Raw genomic sequence first — 27799 nt, 5'->3', positions numbered from 1 at the left:
CTCAAAACCGATCACATCAAAGGGTACGAGTGGATTTTTTGACACATTTCAAAAAGAGCGGAAAGCCTTCAATTGGAGGAGACAAACCGGACAAGCCATGACTTCGTCCACTAGGGCTTTCGGTAGCGGTTTTGATGCTCTGACCAAAAGAAAGAACGCAGGAGACATGGGAAACGAAGAAGCACTTTTAAAGCTATGATGCCCTGTTTGAGGAAGTCACTACACACGGAGCATGCAACGGAATAATGCGGCTTTCGAAGTAGCCTGCAATCCGAGACAGAGACATGCATTGTCTATTAACTCTATCGTGAAAGTTTTCTTGCACGGTCACGACGTTTTAGTGACAGAGACGGACGCGGTTGCCCCAAATCTCCATACGTAGGTGATCGCAGGCATTTTCGTTTCGTTGGGTGTCCTAGAAAGGAATTTGCAACATGGACTTCTTCGCCCTCTTTTTAGAATCGAGGAACCAAAGGTATGCTTTAGTTGATAAGCAAGAGAGCAGCAGGAAGAGCGCAGGTATTTATATGCTCTTGGAGGCGAGAAAGACATCACGGCGGTGAATCCGTATTTGTTGTAGTCACAGAGACATATGCTGTGTTCTTGCTGATGTTTCGGTCGATCTCGGACGCCAGGGCAGACATGGAATGTAGGGGGTGTCTTTTGTATAGATGAAGCGTCGGGAAGGACGCAGTTGCCACATGAGTGCTAAACGTATGTGTTTTGGAAACATTAATGGTGGGTGTAAGATGAGGAAAGAGGAATGGTGCTTTGAGGTGCTTTTATCGTGCAAAGCAGTGGAGAAGAACACATGAAAATCTCCTCCCTCAGTTTTAAGCTCGGTCACTTCTATTGACTACGACTCATGTACTCCAAAAGAGCTTTCATGTAGACCTCATCCATGATACTTGGTAGGTAAGCACTTTCCTAATCGGGTAACTTTTCGAAAGGTGTCGATCGCAGGCGTCTGCACAGTTACCACCGCGCCCCCAGCCCACTAATCGTAACAGTAGACCAGCTCGCCACACATATGTTCTGAGCCTCTAATTTTCAGTTTTCCTCCCAAGAGCAATGACGGTACATCACAGAATCTAGGTAAGACGTGAAGGTAAATATAGAGGCTGGCGTTGATTTGGGCGACTGATTTTCGCGCAGACGTGGTGGTCTTTGGTGGACACATGATATTGAAGGTATGCGCTTTTGCTTGCCAGTGCACCCGCTTCATGAGGGCTCCTCATCTTGCTTTCTACTCAGAGAACGCCCACAACACAGTCCTTAGTATTGATGTCTTGGGAATTTTGGCGATTTGACATTGACGTCCTGGAAGGAATTGAAGGGGCTTCTTTCTCGTTGCATGAGAAAGCGTGAAAAGAGTTTTGGAGAGACCAACGCAACAACAAGTCCATCGAGTGTTTTGTTTTCTTTTTGGTAATACAAGAACAAAAGTGTTGTGGAGGAAGAAAGAGGAAACTGAGCGGGAAGTCGCACATCTTTTATAGTGAGCGAGATGCAGCCAAAGACACATAACCACTTTTGCGGAACCCTTTCTAGAATAAGAGGGTAGCGAAGTGCTGAAGGTCTTGCTTCCATGAGCAGTGGTTTACGTTGTTTCGTAACAGCATTGCTATCCAGAACGCGGATTTTTGGACTCAGTAGAAAGCACGCTCTTGCTCAGTGCAGGACCGAGGAAAAACTCATGGAAGAGTCTGGGCGCGACTTTTTGAAATAACCGAAGTCATAGATAGGAATGTGTTCTGTTTTGATAAGACAGAGAGTCCCGAGGTCGCCAGTCTGATCATGCATATGTAGGTATCATGTTTTGGTGTTCTCTCGCGCGAGCGGAGGGTGCTTACACTCATGGTCAGGTAGAGTAAATATTTTTGATAATAAACTTTTGAAAAGGTGTCGGGGTTGTAGAAGAAGGAATAAAGGTGTAGAAGACATCCTTTATACACCATCTAGCTCCTCGGATCACGATCAGTTTGAAGAGTTCCTCCGCTTTGACAATCATGGCAGGGTCTTCATTTGATCCTCCACTCGCTTTGAGTCGATTCTTGACACCAGTGGTAATGTTTTGTAACAGCTTGTCCCATTGCTCATTAGATCCGGGTCCGTAGTACGTCCGATAGATGGTAAATCCCCAAGGCTGGAGGTAATCGTTAAGCTTTAACTGCTCTATGCTTTCGCCCTCGGGTACTTTGCGCAGGCTGTCGACGAACTTGGTGATCCTGGGTTGGCTGAACATGGTGACGTTGACAAATGTGTCGTGAGGCGGGTTAGGTGGCCAGGCCGATTTTGCGCGGATTGCCGAGATATTTGCAAGAGGATAAGGATAGCGTGATGAGCGCCTGCAGAAAGTCCAGGCAGTCGCGAAGCGAAGGATTGCGGCATGGTACGAATGGGCGGCCTCGGTGGCTTCCTCGATTCTTCCATCGCTTCCGCGAGGTCTCACACTCTGAAACGGAATCCGTGGCCATTGCAGAAGTACATAATACTATTAGTACTGAATCATAGGAGAAGAAATAAAGGTATAGAAGACACTATTTATATATTATCCAGCTCCCTAGGCTACGACCAAGCATAAACGACTAGTAGTCTAGTTTGCGCAGACGAGTGCATCAGAAAGGAAGAAGGACAGCGAGAACATCGAATCAATCTCTGTACTTTTGGATCTCGCATGTATAACAATGTCATGAAAAGGTCTGTCCGCTGGCTCTCGGCTCATGAAAATCGAGAATTCGGTTTTTGAGAGTCTTCGAACGTAGATATGTAGCTGAAATTGAGGTAACACATAAGCATCATGTCCTCATTTTTTTTTGGTAACGGCTTCTTTGCCAGAGACATGACATTTCGAACAGTGGCTTTCGGTGCAGTGATCAAGGAACCAAAGGGACGAGCCCACATAGTTCTTTCCCTTGTGTCTTTTTGGTAAAATGTTTTTTGGTGGAAAGGTATGAAGGAAGGAAAGAGGAGGTCGATTGGCGATGTTTTATACCTGCATCCGAGACCCGCTAGCGACGTCTGGAGAACAGAAAGTGTCGCCCATGCGCTTGCAAGTGTGTGTTTTGGAAAAGTAGAGTGCGGTCAGCGGCTGCAGCGCGGTGCGGGTACATGTCGATATCATGGCTTTCGGAATGTCCTCTTTGTATGGTGCTGGCGCTCGGTACGCCCTTTCCGACGATGCGACGAGGGCGCAAGAAGTTCACTCGGTGCATTCTCCAGCCCTGGCTATTGAGCAGGGTGTTAACTAACACCACCATGGTATCCGCCGGCCCAAATCACGTATAGCCGCTCCATTCATAGTGCGATCAATTCCATTCAATGCAAGTGGTATCAATACTCCATCATATATCCCTCCTCCCCAGCATCAAGCCTCCCCCTTCTTGTACGTACCGCGCCATCATCACGCCCACACCCGTTTATTTACCAGCCAACTCCTTCTCGATATCCGCCTTGAGATCCTCAGGCTTCTTCGTGCTCGCCCACCTGCCCTTAACCTTTCCATCCTTGCCAACAAGGAACTTTTCAAAGTTCCACTTGACACGCTTGAGGCCCATAAGGCCCGGCTTCTCGTTCTTGAGCCATTCGAAGGCGGGGTCTGCGGATGCGCCGTTGACCTATTCGCAACAAAAAGAAAGTAATTAGCATGTGTTCATTGTATCGCATAAGCCATGGGTTCGTTTCGTTTCGGTTGCTTACATCAATCTTGCCCAACACAGGGAAGCTAACACCGTAGTTCAACTGGCAAAACTCCTGAATCTCGTCGTTGGAGCCTGGGTCCTGGCCACCGAACTGATTGCACGGGAAGCCGATGATTTCAAAGTCGTTGGGGTGTTTGGCCTTGACGTCCTTGTAGAGCTTCTCGAGGCCCTCGAATTGGGGGGTGAAGCCGCATTTCGAGGCTGTGTTTACGACGAGGACGACTTTGCCGTTGAGCTTGGAGAGGTCGTAGGGGGTGCCCTTTTCTGCGTGGGGTTGTCAGTTGCTGTTGCGAAGAGAGATGGGCGAGAGGGAGAGGAAAGAGAGGTGTGACGTACTGTCCTTGGGCTTGAAGTCGAAGAAGCTCGTTGCGGAGGCCATGGTTGTGTAGTGTGCTTTCTTTCCTGGTACTTCTTTCTTTACGTAGACAGTCGTCTTCTCGAAAACAGGTATATAGGAGCGTGTAGAAGTCGTATAAGCGCAAGGTGCAAAAGTGGTGGTAAGGCTTCGGAGCTTTAAGTCGTGTCGCAAAACAGGTCTGAAGTTCGTCGCGATACGCGGGGCTGTGCGGCTTGTCGCCCCTCCCAATCGAATCATGGCATGTGATCGTAATCGTAATCCTAATAATCCTACGCAAACGCGGAACTCCGTTGACCGTGTTTTGCTTACTCGAAGATTCGGTCTAGCCAGGTACGATTGTTTGACTGGCGGTTTGGGCTTACGCAATAAGACCCTGATGGAGACCCGATCTTTGGCTCTGGCCATCGGGCCTGACAGGTCAGACACAACCTCGGCTTGTCCCACCCACTGCGTACTACGGACGAAAATGCACCTGGCGGTGGGGCGCCGTTGACGACTTCGGTGATTGCTTGCTACATTTGGGACTTCACGCGATGGGCTTCTTTAGATGAATAGAAGGTATTTGGAAGCATGAGGGGCTGCCGAAGTATGCCGGAGTTGGTGAGGGCGCCCACGACGTAGCAGCTCAGGCACACTCTTATTGCCATCAACGACACCAAAGGTCACACACACATGCACATGAAGAGTGATTTTGATAAAACAACAACAGTATAAATAGCAAAACTACGTACAAAAACAAGAACAATCTCTCCTCCAGCCACCAACGTCCGCGCGGCGGGTAATGATGGCTATACAAGACCGACCTCTTCTCCATGGTCATCATTCCGAGTACTGACAACTAGCAAAAGAAATACAACTGTACTAATTACACTCCTCCGTTAACATTAGATCAATCTGATACATCAACCAACTCATGCCATGCATAGTGCAATGAGTAGACCTCAGTCCTTCTCCCCCTCAGCGGGGTTGCTATCGCTCTAAGAGCTGACTAGCTATCCTTTGGCATCCGAGTCCACGGCTGGGACATGTCCTTGGCTCTGTATCCTGGGTTTTCTCCGGAGATTTGTGGCCATCCAGGGCAAGTGGCATCCATCCGAGACTTGTGGGAAGTCATGGTCCTTCATCCGCGAGGCATGCGGGAATCCATCCGGCTTTCGGAGAACGCAGAAAATCAAACGCGATGTGTATGCATTGAAAAAACAAGGGTAGGGGTCCGGCTTTGTGATGACAAACCTGCTGGCGGTTGTCTCTGCAGACGGAGTCTACCAGACGTGTGCTTCATTCAGCCGCCGAAGACATCTCGGTACTGAGTGCAGATGTCGTGGAGGCCAACGACCTCCTTCGTCAACTGGATGTCGTCGCCGAGCTCGTTGGGGGCACTGAGATTGGTCAGAACATCAATGATGTGCTGCTTCTTGCTCAAGAACTCCTTGGTGAGAGCCTCTCGTCGCTGCTGGCGTTGTTGCTCGGCAGTGAGCTTGACAACCTTGACGCGCTTCTCACCAGTCTCCTCAGCCGACGCCTTGCGCTTGCGAGACGCCGACTTGCGAGGAGCCTGTCCTTGGACAGGCGGGGATGGCTCAGTAGTGGGCCCGTCGTATTGGTGCACTCTCTTCATGTGGTCGAAGAGGTTGTAGCGACGAGGGAAGCCGTGACCTGGCACAGCGCGCTCACAGTCGCGGAAGTGGCAAAGGTGCGGCCTCGCGCCGTGACCGTGCATACCGTGCGCCTCACGTTCGTGACGGAGGAGGCATGCAGTAGAGGAGAACTGCACACCGACGCAGGTCTTCTTGTTGCACCGGAAAGGCTTGAGGTGAGAGTCAACGTACTTGCTGTTGTAGGTGTCAGTGCATGTTGGGTTGTGTAAGAATGATACATACTCGTAGTTGCACTTCAAAGCGGTGGGCTTGTGGGTGCATCCGGCCTTGCCCTCCTCAGGGCAGTGGTACTTTCCATCCTTGTCTGGTGTCTGCTGGTAGAGAGGGTGGCTGCGGGCGACCTTGGTGCGCTCTTCTTCGAGCTTGGTCTCAGCTGCCTCAGACTGGGAGAGGCTGTCTTCGTTGTCTTCCACTGAGTGGGCGACAGATGCGGGCTTGGTGTCCTCGAGAACATTGACTGTCTGAGGGAAGTGAACACTGGCGGTGCTGGTCGGGGTGCCGACGAACGCGCCGAAGCCAGCATCTTGTGCTGAAGCTCGCCGTGACTCCTCTTGGAGAGAGTATGACGATGAGTTGCGTAGGGTGGCGGGACGCTCTGAGGCGTCGTAGGAGGCGCTGTGCCATCGCTGAGGCGAGTTGAACATGGTGTCGTTTGTCGGCCATGATGTGAAGGTGAAAGGGTTGTTCTGGAAGGTGGTCTCGGATGTAGCCCACTGTGGAGAGTCGGCGATGGTGGAAGGTGCGAAGCGAGGCATGTTCGCTGGCGAGTAGTGTGTGTAGTCCTGAGCTGTAGAGTAATTAGCATATGTGAGGGGTCCCTCTGTGGCATTCCATGATCCAGATGTGGCTGGTTGCATGTGGCTCATGTCCAGGGTCTCCGGGAATGTGCTGTAGTTCTCCGAGCTCATTGTCGGCGAGTAGATGTCGCTGCCAACAAACTGGCTGCTGATCCGGCTATCCTGGTGGTGTAGCTCCGGCTTCTGGGCTCCGCGCCGGCTGGCGCCGCTCTGGCTCTGGTATGCGCTGTCCATGCTGCACTCCGAAGCAGTATCCTTGATTTCAAAGAATTCTGCTGTGTGCATGTCCTGGAAGTCTGAAGAGAAAGGAAAGTCCGGTGCGGAAACGACCGGGGCTGGGATTTCCTTCCTCCACTCAGTGATGTTTGAGATGTAGAAAGCACTCTCCGGTGGTGAGTCGAAGAAAGAGTCGCTGGACACCAAAGTTAGTATCCAAACGCGCAAACCTAACATGTTCGTGAAGATGTACAAAGGAAAACGCCATGTTAGTATATCCGAGGATGCCTATAGAGGAGTCAGTCAGAGCAGCGCATAGGCGTCAGTGGTTAGCACGCACCTTAGGAAGCCAGTAAGATTGGGATTGTCTGCGAGGTAGCGACCTGGTTCCTGGGGAGGGAGGGACGGCATTGTGGGTAAGCTGAAACATCCACCAGTCCTTTGGCGAGAAGTTGGCGATCCAGTGTATAATCCAGTTAGATCCAGTAATGTCCAATGAGGCCAGGAAAGATGAAAGCGGAGCAAATCATCCAGAACATCTTATGTTCCTTCAACAACAGTCAAGTTAGTCTCGGATCAATAGGTCGATGTGGATAGGCTGAAGCTTCAGCCTACTGTACGTACTTCGTATCTCCAAATGTTTCCAAATCAGTCCATGACCATGGTGGTCCTCGTTAGCGTCCAGTGGAGAACCGTGGCAGGGTCCATGAGAAGTCCATGTGGCTTGAGGTGCTGAAGGCAGGTCCATGATGGCTTCATCCTTGTGGGCTCCATAGGTGTGGATTGCGTACATTGATACTACCAGTCGTGTGTCGCTGAGCGCAGTCGAACATAACATAAATGAACGACATTGCTGAGAGTTGCCTACGTTGTCCTGGGGGCGGTGCAGGGTTGCATACCGTTGTTGTTGGTCATCTTCCAGATAGTGCGTCGTAGCGCATGTGACTAGCGCGAGGATCCACTCGTGACTGTTGACCGCCGATTCAAGAGCTCTGCATGATAGCTTTGAAGTCGGGGCAGCGAGGCCTCGTGATTGTCGTGTCTACAAACACTGCAAGGGCAGTGCGCTACGTCTCTCGAATCCAAGGCTGTCCTGGGAAGCATCCGGCATTGGTTTACTGAAGAAAAGTGGCCAAGTGGAGATCCTGTACCAGGGCGGCACATCCAGTGGAAGGTATCCTGTGGCATCCTTTGGGCATCCATGCGGGCTGTAATGGCGGCAAACAAAAATAAACAGTAGGAAAGAAATACATGAGTCTAGCAACACAGGATGTCGTAGTCAAAGGTAAGAAACGCGTAAAGCAGAACATGAGTTGGGGGGAAACCGTTGGGCAGTAAGTACCTGGATAGGGCTCCGTCTGGGCTCCGAATTGTCATCCTGAGCAAGGGCTCTTGTTTGAGAGTGTCGTCTTTGATGGTCGTTGCTAGCAAATTATGCCAGAAAAATCGCTCGAATGTGCTGGTTTGCAGAGGCGATTGCTGATGTCGTGTGTAGGTAGGTGTGTGATGTTGAGTTGAGAAGAGAGGGAGGAAACGAGCGGGACAATAATGTGTGGGAGGGCGTGCGTGCTGACCGGTTGGTGGCTTAGTTCGAGTGCCAACGCATAGGAGACAGCCCCACAAGCATATCCCACGAGTAAAATCTTGTTGCGGTGCTTCGGCGGTACAAAAACCAATGGGCCAAAATCCTTCGGCGGTCGGGCTGGGAAGGCGGCTTTCTTATCAATTTGTGTCAAACGCTAACGTCACAGAGACGGCGCTCGGTTCTCCAGTTATCCTGCACGTCTCGCGACTTACATTGGAAGGACAGCGTTCCGAGTCGGCGAAATATCGATGTCGCTCATGGGTACGAATTGTGGGAATCTAAACTGAATTGTTGCCGGGGGATTGCCGGGCTTGCATAGTGGGAAGCGATCGCCGCTGCCAACCACCAACCGCGAGGCCGGATGGCGGCTCGATAACGCCGCCAAACCTGCAAAAATCAGGGCCTGTTGCACCGGAGGTACACAAGATCGTTGTGATTCTCGTGTAGTCCCGCGATCAACATGAATAAACTTTACCCCGGGGATAATCCTCTCAAATCATGGCAACAATGCAAATGGAGAGGCTGAGCGTTGCGCACCTCCCGGCGAACGCGCAATAGCAATAGCGTTTGATTGATAACATGTGGTGTATGGGACAACGGTGTCCCTCCCTCCCTTCAGCCGGCTCACCCGCAACGTTCCGCACTGACTGTCCCCTTGAAATCTTATTTATTCATAGGAGAAGGAGATGCGCGCGCGCACACATGCGGCGATGGGAGCTGCTTCTGAATCGGACTTCTGAATCGGATCTGACATCGCTTCACGACAGACATGGCGGCACCTGCATACATCACAGTGATACAATCCCACTGAGATTGCCTTATCAAGCGTGCGCTGTGGCACAGGCATCGTCGGCGGCTGCTTGGAGAAACCACGCACAGCATTTAGCCTTGAGACGTTACCAGGCGACACATCGCTTACCCGGTGACGGGTGTCTGGCAGGCGCCTCAGGTTGTGGCCTACTTGGTGGCGCATGCTCACTGCGATGCGGGAATACTGCAAAGTCTATTCATTGTCAGAAAGTGTTCGACCAGAAGGTAGACGTGAATAATTGTGGGTTTTTTGTGTCAGATAGGAGCGAAAGACATTGCTGATTTCGTTCCTCACTGTCCGAAGACTAAGATGAACTATGCTTTGAAAATTGTGGTATCATCAGGAAAGGGGGAGGCAAAGGACGAATGTAACATACCTTTGGTACCTAGGTACATGGTGGCGTCCTCGTGGACCTGTCAGTTGTCAGGGTCCTCGGCCGGCGACGGCAAGGCGGACGTCGAGGCAAGGCAGTGCAGTCGATGACACGCACTGAGTTTGCGCCATGTGTGAGTGTATGTGTGTGCGGCTGCATTGAAAAGGAGAGTGTTGTGCGACAAAACTCGGACAGCTTGGATACGAGGGAGATTTTCTCTCATCGGCCCGGCTCTTCTGTGGCCGAGAGATCTGCATCAGTACCTGCCAATCTTCACCTGTAAGAACCAGTCTGATACCCAACGGCGGGGAGCCTCAAACTCTAAAGACACGGCTCAGGACGCGTGTCGCTTCTACCTCGGTTTCTTTGACTCAAGATGCGCCGGTCGCCATCGGTGTCGCGAAAAGATTGGTGGATGCCTGCATCGGAGAGGCGAGTGACCTTGGTAGGTGAGGAGAAGTTCTGCAGTGCAAGAGCGGAAGACATTTTCTTCCAGCTTCGCTTATCTAATCGGGTAACGCGTCGTGTTTAGTCAGCCATCAAGGAAGCCATTGACGTCATACACGTGACTCTGCCCGGGCGAGATTTGATCGCGTCTGCCCGTTGACCGTGAACTGGACGATTTACAGGGTCCGTGGAACGCAACACAAAGCAAGGTGAGTAGTTCGAGCAACGTCCTCTGATGACATCAACAGCGTTCGCAGAAAAAGAAACAACGATGACCTGGTCGATACGGTACTCCGGAGTATGCACAAGATGTCAAGGTACTACCTGGCGATAAGGGTTTGGCAGCTTCAGCGCTCTGCAGCTGAACGGAGTTAGCCGTCTGGTCGAGCTGGTCGAGCTCGACGTGAAGCAGGGCAACGCGCGTGGCTGCTTTAGGTCTTGTTCTCAAACACACCGTCCACCACGCCGTCATGGTTCCAGTTTACCCCGGGATCAAGCAGTGATCGGGACAAGACCGATCTACTTCCAAAGGCTAGCGCGATCGATGTACTATGAATGGTACTAGCACGTGACTCAGCCCCCAAGGGTCCGCCGACAATCCAACCGGTTCTGGAATCTCCCAGACTATCTTCGAGACCACGACTGTCAGCCTGGATCGAAGTCACGTTGTGGAGGACATGATAGCGGGGGTTCATCCCATGAAGCCCCGAGCCGTACATGACGCGTATGAATCATGAAGACCTGATTCGCTGGATAAGGACCCTTTGCTCTGATCAGTGAGCTCGTAAGCAGGTTGGCGTTCAGCAACTGCTCTTTCCATGTCATTGTTACAGAAATCAGGGTCCAAGCTGCACGTTTGGAATGCGGGGGAAGTCCACCATCGTCTGATTGGTACGATCACATATCGTCTGCGTAATGGTCAGGCCACGAGCGATCGTACCTTCGAAGACATTCAGCTGAACAACGGCTATATGAAGCTGCTGCTGTCCGTTGAGAAGATAGTATCACAGCTCAAACATACACTCAGCCTCAATCAACAAATTGCACCAATTCCAACCTTCTCAAAAACTTCAATCAGTCCAACTACACCACACAATGCCTTCCCCATTCCAGCAGAAGTACTCTTCCCAAAACCACAAGGTCTTTGGCGACAACACCACCCCAGCCATGCCCGAAGCACCCAAGCAGGAGGCCGACCGTCGTTCTTCAGAGTCTTCAGTTGGCTCTTCATACTACGATGGCCGTCGTAGGGTATGTTATTCTCTCTGGGTTCATACTCAGGATTATTATATCAACAGTTGCTAACATCTCTCAGTCTTCCGCAGCTCAGCGATTTGGCAACCTAGAGGCCCTCAAGCGTCGTCAAGACGAAGAGAGCATGGCTCGTAGGCAGTCATTCCACGACGCATACGGAAAGCCAGGTTTCCTTGGAACTCTCTGGAACAAGTACGTCATGCCTCTTTTCCCTTGAACCATGACACTTTGCTAACCATTTGTAGCTTCACTCGTGGTCCCATTACTCCTTCTCAGAAGTAGCTTGATTAGCATTCTGTTGTTTCTTTGAGTGTATACATTCAGCATGTTATAGCGATGACTGGAGTTTGATGAAGCATGCATTACCGCATTTGCGCAAAAACAGCGTAGCGATGGAATTGGTCAGTTTTTAGACGACCACATGACTTGTACTATACCAAGAGGATGTATCATATTATGAACAATTTGTTCACATGAGACTTGTACCAGATGTTGTGATGTTGTCTTAGCAAAAGCTTAGGCTTGTGTGGGGGTGACCCACCATGTCACGATTGGTGTTCGCGACGGTGACGTCGGAGAGAACACGTAAATTCACATGAACAACACCTTTCACCAACTGCGCGCTGCCTAAGCCCAAACTATTTTGACGAAACAAGAACCTCGAAGAAACACAAGCTGAATAAACACGTCTTGATCTAAGTTACAGCGTGTACCAGTTGCTACCCCGCCAACGTCACCTCTTCATCACTCTTGCCTGCTTTCAATCGCATCCACCTAGAAGCGCACCACCACAACTCTTACGATGACTACAAGAACTCGCTCTCCGGGCTTCGGCGACACCACGAGCATCAACCTAAATCGCTTGTTGTCCAGATTAGACCGTTTAGTACTGGTCGACCCGTCACCGCAGTTGCGAAAGTCCACCTACGAGCGCGCACGTGTGAGCGCGGTAAGCTTCACACAGTTATACATTCGATTGCATATACTGATGGTATCACAGAACATTGAACATGCCCGCACCCTACTCCTCAGCCTCGAACACTCTGCCTCTACGATACCCTCCAAGTCGAAGAAAGCCGAACTACAAAACGACCTACAACAGAAACGCGAACTCATAAAGCAACTCAACCAACGGATATACGAGCTTAATCAGCTAGACGACACGGAGTCAGAGGGATCGGTAGATTCTGATGAAGAAGACGCGGACCAGTTTCCCTCGTATGCACCGAGAGTGAAGACAGAAGCAGGGCGCGATGTGTCGACATCTACAGAAGGCAACGAGGCATTCCAGAATGCAGCACAAGGCATCGCGTCAGAACTGCGCCGAAGAGGCAAGCCGGAGGCGAACGCAGCAGGGACTCAATCAGCATCCGGCAACTCTTTGTTTCCGTCCAAATCTACCTCAAGCACAGCCGACCCTTCGCTTGCGAAAACAGAAGCGCTCCTCTCCCACGAACGCAACGAACAAGAAGAGCTCACGACGGACTTGCTAGATATGGCAAGACAACTGAAAGAGCAGTCAATACACTTTGGGAACACGCTCGAAGGGGACAAAGGCGTAGTGGATCGCGCACTTGCAGGGCTAGACAAGAACACGTTGAACATGGATGCTGCCAGCAGGAGGATGGGTGCCCTGCGGCGGATGACTGAAGGCAAGGGTTGGTGGGACAGGATCAAGCTGTACGGCATGATCGCTGGGCTATGGGTGATCGCCTTCCTGATCGTCTTCGTTGGGCCGAAGATTCGTTTCTAGGGCGACTCTCGATCCTACCCATCCATGTCGCAGCCATCAGCCTTGAACAGTCGTATACGCATTGCAGGGGTTAAAATTGTTGGCGGAATCACAGCGCAAGCTCTGCTCGACTGCGAGCATCACGAACAGCATCGTACGATTATTATACCCACCCAATTCACTTCATTTTCATATCGGTCTACACGCAGTACAGCGCATTTTTACCGTCCCAGTGGTTCAATCTTGGGTACTCCACGATGGGGCTGCCCGATCTTCACGGCAGAGCCACGTCAAATCTGGACCCTGCGCATCTGCATGTACCCGCTTTAGCGGCTCCGAGCTTCATCTTAATGTGTGCTGTCGCTCGACAACAACATAACACAGCACCACCCACGCTTCTCACGCGAATTTCATTGTTATAATTGGTGTCGCGACAAGATGGCCGCCATGGAAATGCACTCATTGGGCGCGCGCTGTACGTACTCGAAGCCTGACCAGCCGTGACGGACAATCACTACCGCTCACAACCTACAATGCGCATTGCCTGACAAACATCTCCAGCACTAAACCACGCGTCCTCCGATACCGAAGCCGAGTACGACCGTCTCCGCGACCTCGCGCGCCAAGAAGCCGCAAAACGCTCCTCCTGCTTCGACAAAGCCCACCAAGCCTACGAATCCGGCGATGGAGCGCGCGCCCACGAGCTTTCTGAAGAAGGCAAAGCCCACGCCGCGAAGATGGACCAATACAACCGTCAAGCGCGCGATTACATCTTCCGGGAAAACAACGCCGAGGGCAGAGTTGCGGGCGATACCATTGACCTCCACGGCTTATTTGTCGAAGAGGCCGAAGATGTGCTGGAAGAGAGGATTAGGGTCGCGAGACAGAGGGGAGAAGGCCATCTACACGTTATTGTGGGCAAGGGCAATCACAGCAGGAACCATGTCCAGAAGATCAAGCCGCGAGTCGAGCAGGTGTGCCGCGAATTGGGATTGCAGTATCGCACCGAGGAGAACGAGGGTAGGATCTTTGTGAATCTGCAGGGTGGTGATGTGCATGAGATGCCGCCGCCTCCTCAGGCTCCGAGCTATGGAGGGTACCCTGGACAACATGGTGGGCAGCATGGTGGACAGCACGGTGGTCAACATGGCGGCCAGCAACATGGAGGTCATCAGCAACATGGTGGTCAACAACACGGTGGCCAGCAACATCATGGACAGCAGCAGGGTCAGAATGACGAGATTGAGCAGATGGCCAAGAAGGGCTTGTCTAGGTTGCTCAAGAAGCTTGGGTGCTGTACGGTTATGTAAAAGCTTGGTTGATCTGCTGTTGTGTAGGTTGTTGAGGGTGATATGGAGGGTTTGTGGGACCTTCAGAACACGTTTGATACCCGCGGATTGAATGAAGACATGAGGTTGGATAGGGACAATTTGGATGTATATAGACGATATATATTTGAATATAACAAACATGCTAAAGACGCAGCCCATTCTACTTCAATGCCGCGTTTCTTTATGAATTGCCTGTCGTTTTGAGTCTGATCAGTCGAACCTCTTTCGTATGAGAAAGAGATCCACCATGTAGACACAAAAGCCGTGCGAACTTCTCAAATGAAACAGAAAGACACAGCAGCATCATCAGGAACAGATGATGGCATGGAACAACTGACATGAATTGATAGCAATCCATTTCAAAGTAAGAAAGAAACGGCGCGATCGAACGCACCGAGAAATCTCAGAGAAGAACTCAAGCTCATATGGAACTTGAATGCGCAAGCCCCACATGACATCGTCTTTCGCTTGAAAACCAGAAGTGCTCCCGAAGATGATGAGAGCATGCTCACTGTAACCTGTATAATGCTCAATCAAGCCAAGACGTGCATCGTTTACTTTGCACGATGGAGTCGGCTGCAACGATCTGACATCACGCTGCGCCCTGCCGATAAGGCTGGTACGACGGAGGCGTTCCCTTGCTTCCGAAGACGCGTGTAACGACATTTGTGCGAGACTTTGTGTAATGAGTGACGTCTTGTGCGCTGTAGAGACAGATTGAGGATGTGAGATCTATGGTGTTCATAAGGCTGCATATGCATCTCATCTGAACAGAGAAAATGGCGGGGATGTGTAGTGATACAGCGATGTCATCTTGTCCCGTTCTCTGAATGCAACGGAAGCTTCGATAGATTAGTCTGGTGTAACGAACCTTCGATGAAAGTCGCGAATGACGTTCACGGAGCCGCGGCCCGTTCCTCCACTTTCCACGCGCCTCTAACGCTGAGCACCCTAACAATCCACACCTAAGCAACCAACACATAAAGTACACAACATGATGACACAGACGCAACCGCCAGCCATCCCGTCACCTCCGCCAGACCTCAGCGCCAAACTTCCCAAGCTCATCCCCCGCAAACGCGCCCCCACATCGCGAGAACCGCCGTCTGCCCCTCCCCCACCGACGCCCTCGTTACCCGCGCCGCCGAATCTAGAGAGACACACGTACACGCGACCTTCGAGGCGCATATTGAGCCCAGAGGATCACGAGCTATTTCTCAAGAGCAAGACATGCACGCTGGTCGAAGCATTCGTGTTCGGCATCGCCGACTCAGTACGCGACCGCAGCATCTCGAGCATCAAAGATGAAGAAGTCACAGACACAGTCAAGACAGTCGTGCAGATACTAGCGGAGGCGGAAAAAGTGCTAGACAGATGTCCACCAGAAGACACAGGCTCGCGCTTCGGCAACCCAGTCTTCCGTACCTTCCTCGACGAAGTCGAGACAGTGTTGCCGTTGTGGCACGAGAAGCTCGGGTTGAGCAACAAGGCGCAGGTCGATGAGATCGCAACATACCTCCACAACTCCTTCGGAAACAAGCGAAGAATAGACTACGGATCCGGCCACGAACTCAACTTCTTCCTCTGGCTGCTCTGTCTAAATCGCATCGGCATACTCCCCGATACTACCTTCCCTGCGCTCGCCCTCGTCGTCCTCCCCGCATACCTCCACCTGATGCGTCGCGTCCAGGAATCATACTACCTCGAGCCAGCGGGCTCGCATGGTGTCTGGGGCCTGGACGACTACCAGTTCCTTCCGTTCTTGTTCGGCGCAGCGCAACTGCTTCATCACCCCTACATCACACCGAAGAGCATACACAATGCTTTGGTACTGGAAGAGGAGAGCAAGGAATTTCTCTACCTGGATCAAATATCTTTCGTCAACTCCGTCAAGAACGTCGAGGGTCTGCGCTGGCATTCACCCATGCTGGACGACATATCCTCTGCGAAGTCCTGGGCGAAGATCGAATCGGGAATGCGGAAGATGTTCCGCAAGGAGATTCTGGAGAAATTACCTGTTATGCAACATTTCTTGTTTGGCAGTTTGGTGCCGCCTGTTGAGGGTATGAGCACGGAAGAGGAGGCGGGTGTTGAGAAGGAGGAAGAGGAAGAAGAGGGTGGGGAGGTCAAGGTGTTTGATGATGAGACGGGGAAGAGACATGTACATGCGAGTGCGGGTTGGGGTGATTGCTGTGGTATTCGCGTGCCGGCTGCGGTTGGCGCGGAGGGTGAGGCGAGGAAAGGTGGTGCGAGGGGGTTGAGGAGGGTACCTTTTGATTAAGACTCAAAAAGACCATGAAGAATGCAGATGGGTGGTTTTAAAAGAAAAAGAAAAAAAGACTCCATTAAAAGACTACAGATCCGAGAAGAAGAAATGGGTATAAGACTCCATTGCTGGTGTCGGGTATACCTAGGTAGTCTAACAATCAACAAATCCACACCTCTAACCCAAACCATAGCTATCATCCAAACCTCCCCCAACAATCCCACCCTCACCATCCACCATCTCTACCCCATAACCCCACGCCCATCATTCCACCCGACTAACCGTCGCACCCCTCCTCCTCCTCGTCCCCGCCTCCAAATTCAACAATGCAAACCTCTCCAACAAAACCGCCCTCTGCACCACCGTCTCCTCATCTTCCCCCTCATCCTCCTCCTCCCCATCATCCCCCGCCCTATCCCCAACCGGACTCTCCACCCTCCGACCCACATACCCATTCTCCTCCAGCACCTCCCCCAACGCACTCCTCGTACTGCTCTCAAACGCAATGCCAAACCCGCCGCCAGTCCGCGACATGGCCGTTGCGGTACACAGCCAATTCTGTGTTGCGGCTGCTACGCGGCTTACGGTTGTGGTACCCGGTGGGGAGCGGCGGGCGGTGAGGAGGGAGAGGGCGGCGAGTGGTTTTTTTAGCTTGGTCGTTAGGGAGCGGGTTAGTTGGAGGGGGGTGCGGTGTCGCGGTTTGGGTCCCGGTGGTGGTGCTGGTGGGATGGTGGTGTCAGGGGGGATGGGCGTGCTGGTTTGGGGGCTGGCGAGTGTGGTTGTTAGGGGGGCGGGGAGGGTGAGCGTTATTGTTGGTGTTGCTGGTGGTGATGATGATGGCTGTTTGTCGGGTGGAAAGGCGGATTGGGCTGTTGAGGTGGATGAGGTTGAGGCTGAGGTGGAGGGCTTGGGTGTGTCGACTGTGGGGACTGGTACGGAGTTTCCTAGGGTTGTAGAAGGGGTGTTTGGTTCGTTGAATGCGAGACTTGTGAGTCTGCGTCTGATGTTTAGGGTGTTGCTGGGGAGTAATGTTGTTAGAGTCAAGTTGGAAGACAAAAGCAGTAGTGGGGAAAGAGGAGGATATATAGGGGGACTTACAGTGGAGTCTTTGTGTCGGAGTCACGATGAGGGGTGTCTACTGGCTGTAGAAGTGGTGAGGGCGTTGAGGATGTGCGAGAGGGTATCGGAGTAGACAGCTCTAGTCGGCGAGGTTGTTGCGGAAATGGTGATGGCGACGTCGAAGGCGTAGTAACTGCTGAGTTGGTGACAAGCAACCGGTTCTGTGCTTCGCCATCTTGACGAACTGGCACCCGCTGAGCCTGTGGAGACGGATATTGACGAGCTCTCAGCGAAGCTGGGTCTTCCACGAGACGATGCTGCTGCTGACTCGAAGAAGACGAAGCCCGTGATGATGGAGTGTGGGAAATTCTCAGCGAGCCAGAGCCTTCTACTCGGCGGTGCTGCTGCTGAGCCACCGGCGACGGAATTGAAGAAGGCGGCGGCGAACGATCTGGCACTGGCTGAACTCGTGGCAATGGACTGTGAGCTACTCTCTGCGAGCCAGAAACTTCTGACACTGGACGAGGCTGTGGTGAAGGAGTAAGGGGAACACCCAGCGGAATATACGTCCCAAACCGACGAGACTGTTGCTGAGCCGCCGGCAACGGCGAAGAAGGAGGCGAATGTCTTGACCTTGACCTGTCGATACGCAACGGCCTGGGTACGTCGACATCCTTCGCATCTGGTACTGACTGTAGGAGAGGCATGGCTAGAACGAGGAGATGGGTATCAAGTCGCTGAACGCACGCAAATGGAGGATAGAAGATGTTGAGAGAGTCGTTGACAAAGAAATCGTTTGGTATCTGGTTAAGGAGGAGAATCTTGGGGGATTGAGGTACTAGGTCCACCAGCCCTCTTGTACTGAGTTGCTTACATACTTCAGGGGGGTTCTCGTGCTGTAATGGCGAGCAAGTCGTGATGCAGGTGTATGCTCTATCGCCTCGTCTTTGAGCTCCGGAGGGTTAGCAGCTCTTCGCTTCCAATGTATATGCATTTGGTACTGTTGAGACTCAGGGTCGACCATGCTGTGCATTTGCATGTGAAAGCAGTCTTTTGAGTCATCTCGATGCGTCCGACAGCGGCGGTCCGTGATCACAAAAGTTCATGTAACCTTGGAATTCAGGGACGACGCGTGCCTCGTCTTTACAAGAAACAGCGATCGACAGTGTGAGCGCAAGCCACCACAACGGACTGGCTGAAATATCAAGAAATGCTTTCAAAAGACTAGAAAGTGGCTGAACACCTACTGATATACCATCTTCTGCCCTCGTAAGTCCTTATCCAAAGAGACCCTTTCTCCTCATCCAGTCTCCACTACCCAGGTTCACGTCCAGGGTCAACCAATGCCGCACCCAACATCCCGATAGCGATATTACAACGACACCCGTATCATTGCATCACCTTTACTTCTTCATCTTTCTACTTGTAATAACACTGATATCGCTCACTTCCGACCCAAACAGTGCACCCGTCATGCCGTTTCCTTCAGACAAACAAGTGAACACCACAGAACAAACGTAGTAAACTGAACCAGAATTCCATTCTAACGACCGGGGTGACGTTATAGTCTACCCTCTGCAACGCCTAAATAAACGCCCATCTATGCATGCTATACTATTATGGCCTGGCCAAACCAAAGTACGACAAGTAATTCCAAAGATTCTAACCCAATATGATGCCTCATCTGCGGCGCGTAACGAAGTCCGAAATGTATCATCCCGGATAAACCACCCAAAATATGCAAGTGCGAAGCACTCTCCCAAAAAGAAGAACAAAAGAAGTTCTACCCAGCCGAAGCCGACAAAACACCAGCATGCCATGACCTGAACATACTCTCCGTCGGCGTTCAACATGACGCCCTTTGCAGCTTCTTCGTCGACTAGCTTTTCAACTTTCTTCAAGAAAGATTGAGGAATCCCAGTAGTACGTTTGGCTTGGAAAACAGGCTTGAAATCGGGATCGTCGTTGGTTGGACGCGCCCATCTAATCATCCAATTCACTAGGCGCCTCTTCCAGCTTGTGTCTCCTCTCCTCATCCATCTCCTTGTAGCTCGCCCAAGACAGCAGACTAAACGCGCCGATGATGAGAAGTCCTCCGACAATAGCCGCGGGTGTAAGAGGCGAATTGAGCGGCGGGGGTAGAAGCTGGTCGACGAGCGCGACGATGAAGATGGTGAGGAGGGCGGCGACGGAGGAGAGGACGGGCGAGGTGAGGGAGATGAGCGCGAGGAAGGCTCCTGAGAAGGCTGCGTACAACGTTAGTATTGCAATGTTATGGGGAAGGAGCGAAGGAGGGGAACATACTAGCATTGGCCAGCACACTGATAGCCATCATCCACGCCTGCTCTCCATGCGGCAGCTCAAACAATTCCCATCCCATGTAATGCAAGAAAGGCAGCGGGATCCATAGCACGCTCAAGGTGAACGCGCCGATTAAACTACCAAACAGATTCGCAAAGATAACACCTTTGTTCGGTGCGGCGCCTTCTGGTGGGCACGCCAGCCTCTTGTACAGCACTTCGTATAGGCCATACAAGACACTGCCAATGCCAATGACGAGGTTGCCAAAAGCGCGGTTCTCAGCTTCGTGCGACGGGGGCGCCTTGTCGCCGCCGGCTCCGCCTCCGGATTTAGAACCGTGCTTTGCGGGGGACTGGTCGCCGTATGCGACGACGAAGACGCCCACGATGGCGATGGCCACGGCGACGACTTTGGAGGCGCGGACCTTTTCGTGGAGAATGGGGATGCTGAAGGCGTAGGCGAAGAACGCGGAGCAGTTGTAGATGGCGGTCAAGTCGCTGGCTGTCGTCTGGTTGACGGCAACGTACCAACTTCCTCCTGCGAGGGTGAGGGCGCATGTGATGAAGGATGTCATCTTGAGCATGTAGCGGACGGGCGAGACTTGGGATTGGCGCGGCGTGGGGTGTAGGTTCTGGTGCTGGACCATGAGGGCGGTTTGGCGCAGCAGCTGGACGTGGCGCCGCCAGAAGGTCGGCCACGGCTCGTTCCAGTGCTGGAGTCGCAGCAGGAAGAGGGTTGCGGGCCAGAGTACTATCCACGAGCCGTGCGTCATGTACAGCATGCAGTACGGCTTCTCCCATTTCAACTGATGCTGGATGTATACCGCCGTCTCGGTCTGGACTGTGAAGCTCACCAGACTCAGCGCAAGCAGAAAGGCGGCGTAGGTGTACTTCTTCCGCGTCTCATGCTTGGCTTGCATCTCGGGATCCCGCTCGTGGAAGTGATGTGTGCTCCTTCCCAGCAACCCGTCGTCCATGTTGTCGTCCTCCGTCTTGCGCCCGAGCAGGGGCGCATTCGCGCGCCCATACTCGGCATGGTCCAATGAGGGTCTCAGATCTGACGGCATGGCCGCGTCGTGTTCATCCCAGTCGTCGAACTCGAGTTCTGAATTGCCAGGGCTGTCTGGTTCTCTGAGCGCTGACTTGCCGTTGGCTTTGCGATGTTGGCGCGACGAAGAGCGTGTGCGAGAGAGTTGGCGAGAACTCGACCCGGAAGCGACGACGGGCGAGGTACTTCTATTTGGGGGCTCGAGGGTGAAGTCTTCGGAGAGGGTGTGGACGAGGGTCTTGCGAGGATGCGGCGGAGGCTTCTTCCTCAGCGGTATGGACTCAGCAGGCATAAGGTGAGTGGAGGCGCAAGCGAATGACAGTACCGGATGGTAGGTGAGTGGGACCGCTGCACGCGTGTGATAGTCTTGGGCGGCAGGACACTATGCTGTCTTGGACAGTGGTAAGCAGCTGGCGATATCCAGGTGTTCACAATGCGATGCGGCCCCTGCATCCCCAGGTGCCGTAACCTCCGCGAGAACTCCGCTCCAAGAGCCCAGTGTCCAATCGCGCGCCAGCTACCTCCGTGCCCACGCGTCCCAGCATGCCCACAAACTTAGACGCTCCCCCTTTCATCTCCATCCTCCAAAGACACGCTCTGCGGCTCCATCACGTCCGTCACGAAGGTTGGGTGTCGACCGCAGTTCCGCCTGAGCACGTCATAGCTTAGCCTCATGCGTGAGAGCGAGCCGCCTTGCATCTAGGGTCATGTGAGAGATAATAACCCCACGCACACCACCTAGGCACCCATGTGCCAGCGAGTGTCTCGCATTAGCGGCACACTCACGAACCATGAGCGCGGCCGGATGTTTTCGAGATACACGCGGTAACCTAGGTACTTTGGGTTGGAAACTGGGGGCCGTCGTTGGTCGAGGGGAGAGACGTGGTGGTTGCCCCTTGAAAACTAATAGAATAGAAGGCGCACAAGACTTGTAGAGATAAGACACGAGTGATGCTCTTACAGTCCAGCCCGCCTTTGTTCATTTTCGGCTCTCTATGTCTTCGCAAGCGATCCTGCCTTTGCAAGCACCCATTACTGCATCCAGGGAAAAGACTGGGCACGTATCTCCCGCGAAGTCTAACTATAGAAAAAAGCTAAGGAGGCTATATCGTCTTCGGATAACTACAGACCTGTTTGTTGTACCATTGTAGACTTCAGCGCATCTGTTTAGTTCCTTCCTTGTATAAGATGCGTTATAAACCTTGGAAACGTCTTGATACTCCAGCCGTATGCACCCCGACAGGTGCGTACCCACATGGCATGCTTGCGACACGTGAAAGTTGATCCAACTTGGCGCACGACATCCTCTTGGCAATGTTGATGAAGGCGAGTAGCTTGCGAGAAAGACATATCGCCAAACGGTAGACCAGACTTGAATACATGTATACATTAAGAGATAGATGTCTCGCTATCTTGATCATAAATACTCGTTAATCCACCAAACCAACCCAGCCCAAAACCTCACCACAAAAGCCCTACAACGGACTACCATCCAGCCCCTCAGCCCGTTCCTGTGTCTCCGCCTCCTCCAACTCCTGCAGAATCTCCGGTAACATGGACTCGACGTCTTCCTCGCGCTCGCCCAGCGCTTTTGCGATAAGCTTCTTATACGTGCCTTGCTTCTCACTCATGCCTGCCACACTGAGATTACTCACAACTTCTCGGACGAGTTCTCGCCGCTCGAGTTGCGCGCGGTGGAGTAGGAGGGCTAGTCGCATCTTCTCTGTTACATCCACAGGCGAAGTGTCGGCGTTTTGCTGTGGCATGCTACTGCATAGGCGGCGGAGTTCGGCTTTTTGTTCAATCTCAAGTAGGGACTCGGCTTCTTCCACAAGTAACCGCAGTTCTTCTTCTTGCTGCCGATCTGCTTCGTCGTCGTTGAGGTCGATGTGTATACCATTCGACATGAGCTGGAGCTCGGCGACTTGTTTCCGTACGGCTTCGAGTTCGGCTTGGCGCCGCTTGACTACGCGTTCTGCGTCGAAGGATTCTGCCTCCTTCTCTTGCAGTTCGGATTCGTATGCCTCGGCTAGCTCTTTGCACTTTTCTAGCAGCGTTGGCGCGACTTTGTTCATGAGATTTGAAGCGGTCTGTGAGCGGTACTGAATAGGTTCTCGGACAGCCATGCTGGGAAATGGCACTGGAATTAGCGGGCCTCCATCTAGATGTGGGACGTGTCCGTTGAGTCGGTGTTCTGGTGGCGGCGCGAAAGGTGACGATGAAGCCTGCCGTGGGCGTCCATGTGTTCGTCGTCGGCTGTTGAGCTCCCTGATCAGATCGTCTGCCGTCTCGCCCTTTTTGTTCATTATGTCTACGGAGACGTTACGTCCCAGCAAACTCCGTACGCATTTCCTCGCCCCGTTCCGCGCAGCAATCATGATCGCCGTGTCGCCATTCTGGTCTACTGCGTTCAGTAACCGTGTGACCTCGTCTGGTATCCAGGTTTCCGACAGCTTGTTGATGATGCAGTCGAGATACCACCTCGCGCAAACGTACTTGTTTGAGCTGCTCGTTGTCGCTGCGATGTGATGGAACACAGTGCTTCCAAACCAATCTGTCCGGTGAACTGTCTGCTGAAAGATCTTGACCATGCTGGGCATAGTCTCCTTGTCAAAGTTGTTGGTGAACATGACGGCGCGCATTAGGGGTGTCTCTAGGTTGTTCGACAGACAATCAATACGCGCTCCCCGATGTATCAATTCCTTCACGACCCCCACGTCGCCCATTGCCGCCGCCCAATGCATGGCCGCATGTCCCTTCTCGTCGATCGGGCGGTCCAGATTGATGCTCTGCGGTGGTTCAGGCCATGAGACGGCGGATTCGTGGTCTAACAGCATGAAGTAGTCCAGCAGCTGATCTGCCCATATTTGGTGTTGCTGGTCGAGCAGAGACATTTGATCCATCCCCCTCTTGCGCTTCCTGTTGCCGCCCGTCGAGTATGAATCCAGCATGTCTGCGTCGCCCAGCATCGACTCGGAAATGACAGTCTCGTTGTCCGGTGTCTCTTCGCGGAAGATCTGCGACCTGATCTGAGAGGCCTCGTACGGCTCTTCGCTAACTTGCGACTGTGCGCTGGTGGTTACGAATGCTGCGATATCAGTCAGCCCAATCTCCCGTATCCATGCCTGACAACGACCAATGAGAGTGACCTCCTACACTGCATAGACTCAAGCGAATAGACGTTTTTACCATTCCGAGCAGCCGCAGCCGCAGTTTGCTTGGGCGGCTTCATGCGATTCGACGCAGCAGTCGCATGCTTGGGCGCAGGAGGAGGGCTGCGGTCGCCAGGGACATAGTCGAAGATGGCGCGCATCTTGTCCAGGACGCCGTTGCGCTCTGCCAGATGGCGGCCCTCCTCCAGCGGTATCCATGTGCCCTGGTATTTGCCATAACCGCCCTGGACCTTTTCATGCACGCCCTTCTGGACTTCGCGCTCGAGGATGCGGGTTCGCGCTGGCTTGTCGTAGTCGGCTACCTTGAGGATATGGGTCGCGTTGATCCAGTCGTCGGCGCGGCGGCGCATGACATGGTTGCCGTTGACATTGCACTCGTAGACGGGGACCTGCAGGCGGGCTTTGTCAGTGCATCGTCGCAAAGGTGAGGTGTCGCAAGCAGTGGGGAGTGCGCACATTACTGTATGTTGCCGAGTAAATCTTGCCATCGGGCGCGGGGGGCATCTTCACCATTCGGTTAGCTGTAGAAGGTGTCTCGGGGCGTGTCAAGTGATTTCGTGAAGGCGTGTCTGCGGTTCGCGTCAGACCTGGGGGAAGGCGCGTTGGAGTCCGCGTTCGCGACTGCCCTGCCAAGCGTCGGGGTCATCAGCTGCCTTTGCCGACACCAAGTGAACCTCACCAAGCTCGCCCGCCGACGACCCTCCGCCCACCAGCCCCCCGCGCGCCATTGACGATAAACAACACCCCGGGCCGCCAGTATGACTGTTACAGAAACCATCAAGCATGCCGTCGGCCTTGATGGCGAGCCGAGGAGTACGCCGGCCCACGCATCCTACGCATCCAAGTAATAGAGACTGACGGGATCGCAGAGGCTACCCGCGAGGAAATGAGCGCCGCCAAACTACCCCTCCCCTACCGAGACTCATGCGCACATCTTCTTATCCCCTTGAACCGGTGTCGGTACGAGGAGTACTACCTACCATGGAAGTGCGAGGTACGCAAGAATGGATGAAGAAGGGCCAGAGCGGGCGGCTGACAGGAATTCTAGAACGAGAGGCATTCATACGAAAAGTGCCAGTACGACGAGTTCAAGGAGCGGGTCAAGAAGATGGACGAGCTGAGGGCAGCCAAGAACGGACAGCGAAGCAACTAGAGTCAGAATGCGGGTATGATCCAGGACGGTCACAGGCGGAGCATGCTGCATGTATATATCAAAGCAGCAAGAATCACGAAGACATCAAATCCATGTTTCTGGGCCACTTGGTATTCTGGACGAAAGGCGTTGGAGCAAGAAAATACAGCTCTGATTTGACCCCGTATGCGATCAGCCTACGATTCATACTGAACGCTGATCCGCTATCTAATAGAGATTCTACCTCTATGAACGCCTCTATTAGAACTACAACCTCGCCTTGGTATCTTCCAGCGCAGCCTTCTCCCTCAACTCCTTCCTCAGAATCTTGCCAGAAGGATTCTTCGGGATCGCATCAATGAAATGCACACCACCTTCCAAGCGCTTATGTCTAGAAACACGCTCAGCCAGCCACTTCTTGATATTCTCTGCAGTCTCTGGAGTCGCCTTGTCGGGCGACTGAGGCATAATGTACGCGCGAGGCAATTCATCGCCATTACTGATAAAAGTTAGCAATTGATCACGACAGCAGAGAATGCGGGCAAACTTACGCTTTGACGCCAATAACAGCAGCGTCCTGCACATCTGGGTGGTCCAGCAGCAGCGCTTCCAACTCCGCCGGTGCAACCTGTAGACCCTTGACCTTAATCAATTCCTTCTTCCTATCAACTATGAAGAAGTGGTTCTGTTCATCCACGTAGGCCACGTCTCCCGTCTTCAACCACCCATCTTCTGTGAGAGTCTCCTTGGTCGCGTCGGGCTTGTTCCAGTACCCCTTCATGATGTTAGGTCCGCGGACCCAGATCTCGCCTCTCTCGCCTTGTGGCGCTTCGACCTTGCCGTCGTCATCTACAACGATCTTTGCTTCGCAGTTTGCTAGAACTTCGCCGACAGAGAAGCTGGACGAGTAGGCCGAAGGAGGGAATGTCGTTGCTGCGCAGGTGACTTCCGTCATGCCGTAGCCTTGCTTGACGTTGACTTGGCCATTTGGCCATAGGCGCTCGAATTCCTCAATGACCTCCCGACCGAGTGGGGCAGCGCCCGAAGACACGCCCGTCACGGAGCTCAAGTCGAACTTCTTCGTCGCTGGGTGCTTTGCCATGGCCACGATGACCGGGGGTACCAGAACCATGTCCGTAATGCGGTACTTTTGCACATTCTGTAACATCTCGACAAAGTCGAACTTGGGCATCATGTAAACCGGTACGCGTTGTTTTACGGCACCGAAACAGAAGATTGCTTGTGCCATAGCGTGATACATGGGCAGGAAGCAAAGGTACTTCTTCGTCTTTAGCTTCTCATGGTAGTCGGGACTGGTGGTCTGGATGTGGATCTGCTGGCTGCAGTTTGCGACGTAGTTTCTGTGCGTTATCATGACACCCTTTGCGACACCAGTCGTACCCGAGGAGTAGTTCAGCGCAACTATGCGATCGAGCTCTTCAGGTGTCTTCAAGTCGGGCCATGAATATGCGTCGCCGCGTTCTGGCGTATCGAGGAGTTCAGTCCAGTGGCGGACATTTCCGCGTTCCGTCTTCTTCTCCACTTTACGGCCCTCGAACGTGGCAACACCATCGTCGAAGACAAAGATGCGCTCAGGACCCATGCCGATCTCTTTCGCAGCTGCGATCCCTGTGTCCAAACTGCCCTCTGCGCATACCATGAAGCGCGCTCCGCTGTCTTTCAATTGGTACGCTAGCTCCCGGGCAATGTAAGTGGGATTTGCGCCGGTAAAGACACCCTCTGCCATGACGATACCCATCACTACTGCTGGGAAGAAGAGCGTATTTCCCGAGTAGAGCAACACGCGGTCTCCTGGTTGGAGGCCTGCGCGCCGCAGACCTGAAGCGAAGCGTTTCGCATAGAGACGGAGATCGTGTAAGGAGATGTTGTACTTGTCAGGTTCGCTTGCCGAAAGATAGAATGGCTCCTTCGGTAGTTCCACAGTAGGCGAGTCGAAGATGTACGTTGGTAGTGAGACCTGGGGTATAGGGAACGAATAGCGGGATTTGATCACCATGGTGGCGGTTCAATGTGCTGGCTAAGGAAACGTCGCAAAGATGTCGAGGAGGAGAATCAACTTGTAATGACGGGGTCCACTCTTATCACTCTTGGTTCTTGGCCCACTATTGGTATCCACGATGTGCTCCGTGCCGTAGCCCTTGTTGATGGCTTGCAGAGTCAGACGCCCGGCGATATAGACGTCAGCGAAATCCTACTCGGCATCCATCAGCGACCACTCAATCAAGTACACGTACACACAGGAAGAGTAACTTACGTTCTACCGATTCCTTCTTCTGCTTAGTGATCCGAATGTCTGAAATATAACAACGACAATTTTCGAGATGGGAAGTCGCGATACATGCATGGTGTAACCCAGCGCACCCATCCACCGGTTCTACTCTACCCCGAGGCATCTCTGCTGACGCCGCTGCATAAACGGGGCAACTAGTCGAAGACAGCACGTCGGGTAGCTCGATTGCGTTAGAAGTGGACTCGGACGGGGGACGGAAGTGAAAGTGGTGAGGTGCGATAAGCGGGGGATTGCTAGTTGTGCCGAG

General features: G+C 52.8%; 11 protein-coding genes across 11 annotated transcripts; 5 read left to right on the top strand and 6 right to left on the bottom strand.

Annotated features, from left to right (window-relative positions):
• Window positions 1-1861: 1861 nt before the first annotated feature.
• Window positions 1862-2245, bottom strand: J4E92_001350 (uncharacterized protein; the record flags this gene model as incomplete). The annotated part of the gene is made up of 1 exon (XM_051492762.1): window positions 1862-2245. The coding sequence occupies one exon, from the start codon at window positions 2243-2245 to the stop codon at window positions 1862-1864; it is 384 nt and encodes a 127-aa protein (XP_051358274.1).
• Window positions 2246-3419: 1174 nt separating this feature from the next.
• GPX1 (glutathione peroxidase gpx1) lies at window positions 3420-4080 on the bottom strand (the record flags this gene model as incomplete). Its single annotated transcript, XM_051492761.1, has 3 exons — window positions 3420-3617; window positions 3700-3965; window positions 4038-4080. The coding sequence occupies 3 exons, from the start codon at window positions 4078-4080 to the stop codon at window positions 3420-3422; spliced, it is 507 nt and encodes a 168-aa protein (XP_051358273.1).
• Window positions 4081-5341: 1261 nt separating this feature from the next.
• Window positions 5342-7141, bottom strand: J4E92_001348 (uncharacterized protein; the record flags this gene model as incomplete). Its single annotated transcript, XM_051492760.1, has 3 exons — window positions 5342-5891; window positions 5940-6926; window positions 7071-7141. 3 exons carry the CDS (start codon window positions 7139-7141, stop codon window positions 5342-5344), a joined length of 1608 nt encoding a protein of 535 aa, XP_051358272.1.
• A 3900-nt stretch (window positions 7142-11041) lies between these two features.
• J4E92_001347 (uncharacterized protein) lies at window positions 11042-11482 on the top strand (the record flags this gene model as incomplete). The annotated part of the gene is made up of 3 exons (XM_051492759.1): window positions 11042-11197; window positions 11262-11392; window positions 11446-11482. 3 exons carry the CDS (start codon window positions 11042-11044, stop codon window positions 11480-11482), a joined length of 324 nt encoding a protein of 107 aa, XP_051358271.1.
• Window positions 11483-12002: 520 nt separating this feature from the next.
• Window positions 12003-12953, top strand: J4E92_001346 (uncharacterized protein; the record flags this gene model as incomplete). The annotated part of the gene is made up of 2 exons (XM_051492758.1): window positions 12003-12149; window positions 12201-12953. 2 exons carry the CDS (start codon window positions 12003-12005, stop codon window positions 12951-12953), a joined length of 900 nt encoding a protein of 299 aa, XP_051358270.1.
• Window positions 12954-13370: 417 nt separating this feature from the next.
• Window positions 13371-14242, top strand: J4E92_001345 (uncharacterized protein; the record flags this gene model as incomplete). The annotated part of the gene is made up of 2 exons (XM_051492757.1): window positions 13371-13407; window positions 13494-14242. 2 exons carry the CDS (start codon window positions 13371-13373, stop codon window positions 14240-14242), a joined length of 786 nt encoding a protein of 261 aa, XP_051358269.1.
• Window positions 14243-15257: 1015 nt separating this feature from the next.
• On the top strand, window positions 15258-16544 carry J4E92_001344 (uncharacterized protein; the record flags this gene model as incomplete). Its single annotated transcript, XM_051492756.1, has 1 exon — window positions 15258-16544. The coding sequence occupies one exon, from the start codon at window positions 15258-15260 to the stop codon at window positions 16542-16544; it is 1287 nt and encodes a 428-aa protein (XP_051358268.1).
• A 3027-nt stretch (window positions 16545-19571) lies between these two features.
• J4E92_001343 (uncharacterized protein) lies at window positions 19572-21228 on the bottom strand (the record flags this gene model as incomplete). The annotated part of the gene is made up of 2 exons (XM_051492755.1): window positions 19572-19834; window positions 19893-21228. The coding sequence occupies 2 exons, from the start codon at window positions 21226-21228 to the stop codon at window positions 19572-19574; spliced, it is 1599 nt and encodes a 532-aa protein (XP_051358267.1).
• A 1183-nt stretch (window positions 21229-22411) lies between these two features.
• J4E92_001342 (uncharacterized protein) lies at window positions 22412-24622 on the bottom strand (the record flags this gene model as incomplete). Its single annotated transcript, XM_051492754.1, has 3 exons — window positions 22412-24024; window positions 24093-24498; window positions 24566-24622. The coding sequence occupies 3 exons, from the start codon at window positions 24620-24622 to the stop codon at window positions 22412-22414; spliced, it is 2076 nt and encodes a 691-aa protein (XP_051358266.1).
• A 245-nt stretch (window positions 24623-24867) lies between these two features.
• J4E92_001341 (uncharacterized protein) lies at window positions 24868-25262 on the top strand (the record flags this gene model as incomplete). Its single annotated transcript, XM_051492753.1, has 3 exons — window positions 24868-24922; window positions 24979-25103; window positions 25158-25262. 3 exons carry the CDS (start codon window positions 24868-24870, stop codon window positions 25260-25262), a joined length of 285 nt encoding a protein of 94 aa, XP_051358265.1.
• A 246-nt stretch (window positions 25263-25508) lies between these two features.
• On the bottom strand, window positions 25509-27258 carry J4E92_001340 (uncharacterized protein; the record flags this gene model as incomplete). Its single annotated transcript, XM_051492752.1, has 2 exons — window positions 25509-25740; window positions 25793-27258. 2 exons carry the CDS (start codon window positions 27256-27258, stop codon window positions 25509-25511), a joined length of 1698 nt encoding a protein of 565 aa, XP_051358264.1.
• Window positions 27259-27799: the final 541 nt, after the last annotated feature.

The sequence above is a fragment of the Alternaria infectoria genome (assembly GCF_024043175.1).
Source record: "Alternaria infectoria strain BMP 0036 chromosome Unknown scaffold_1, whole genome shotgun sequence".
Lineage (NCBI taxonomy): Eukaryota > Fungi > Ascomycota > Dothideomycetes > Pleosporales > Pleosporaceae > Alternaria > Alternaria infectoria.
The sequence above is the reverse complement of the archived record's forward strand: the minus strand, read 5'-3'. Positions and strand labels throughout refer to the sequence as shown.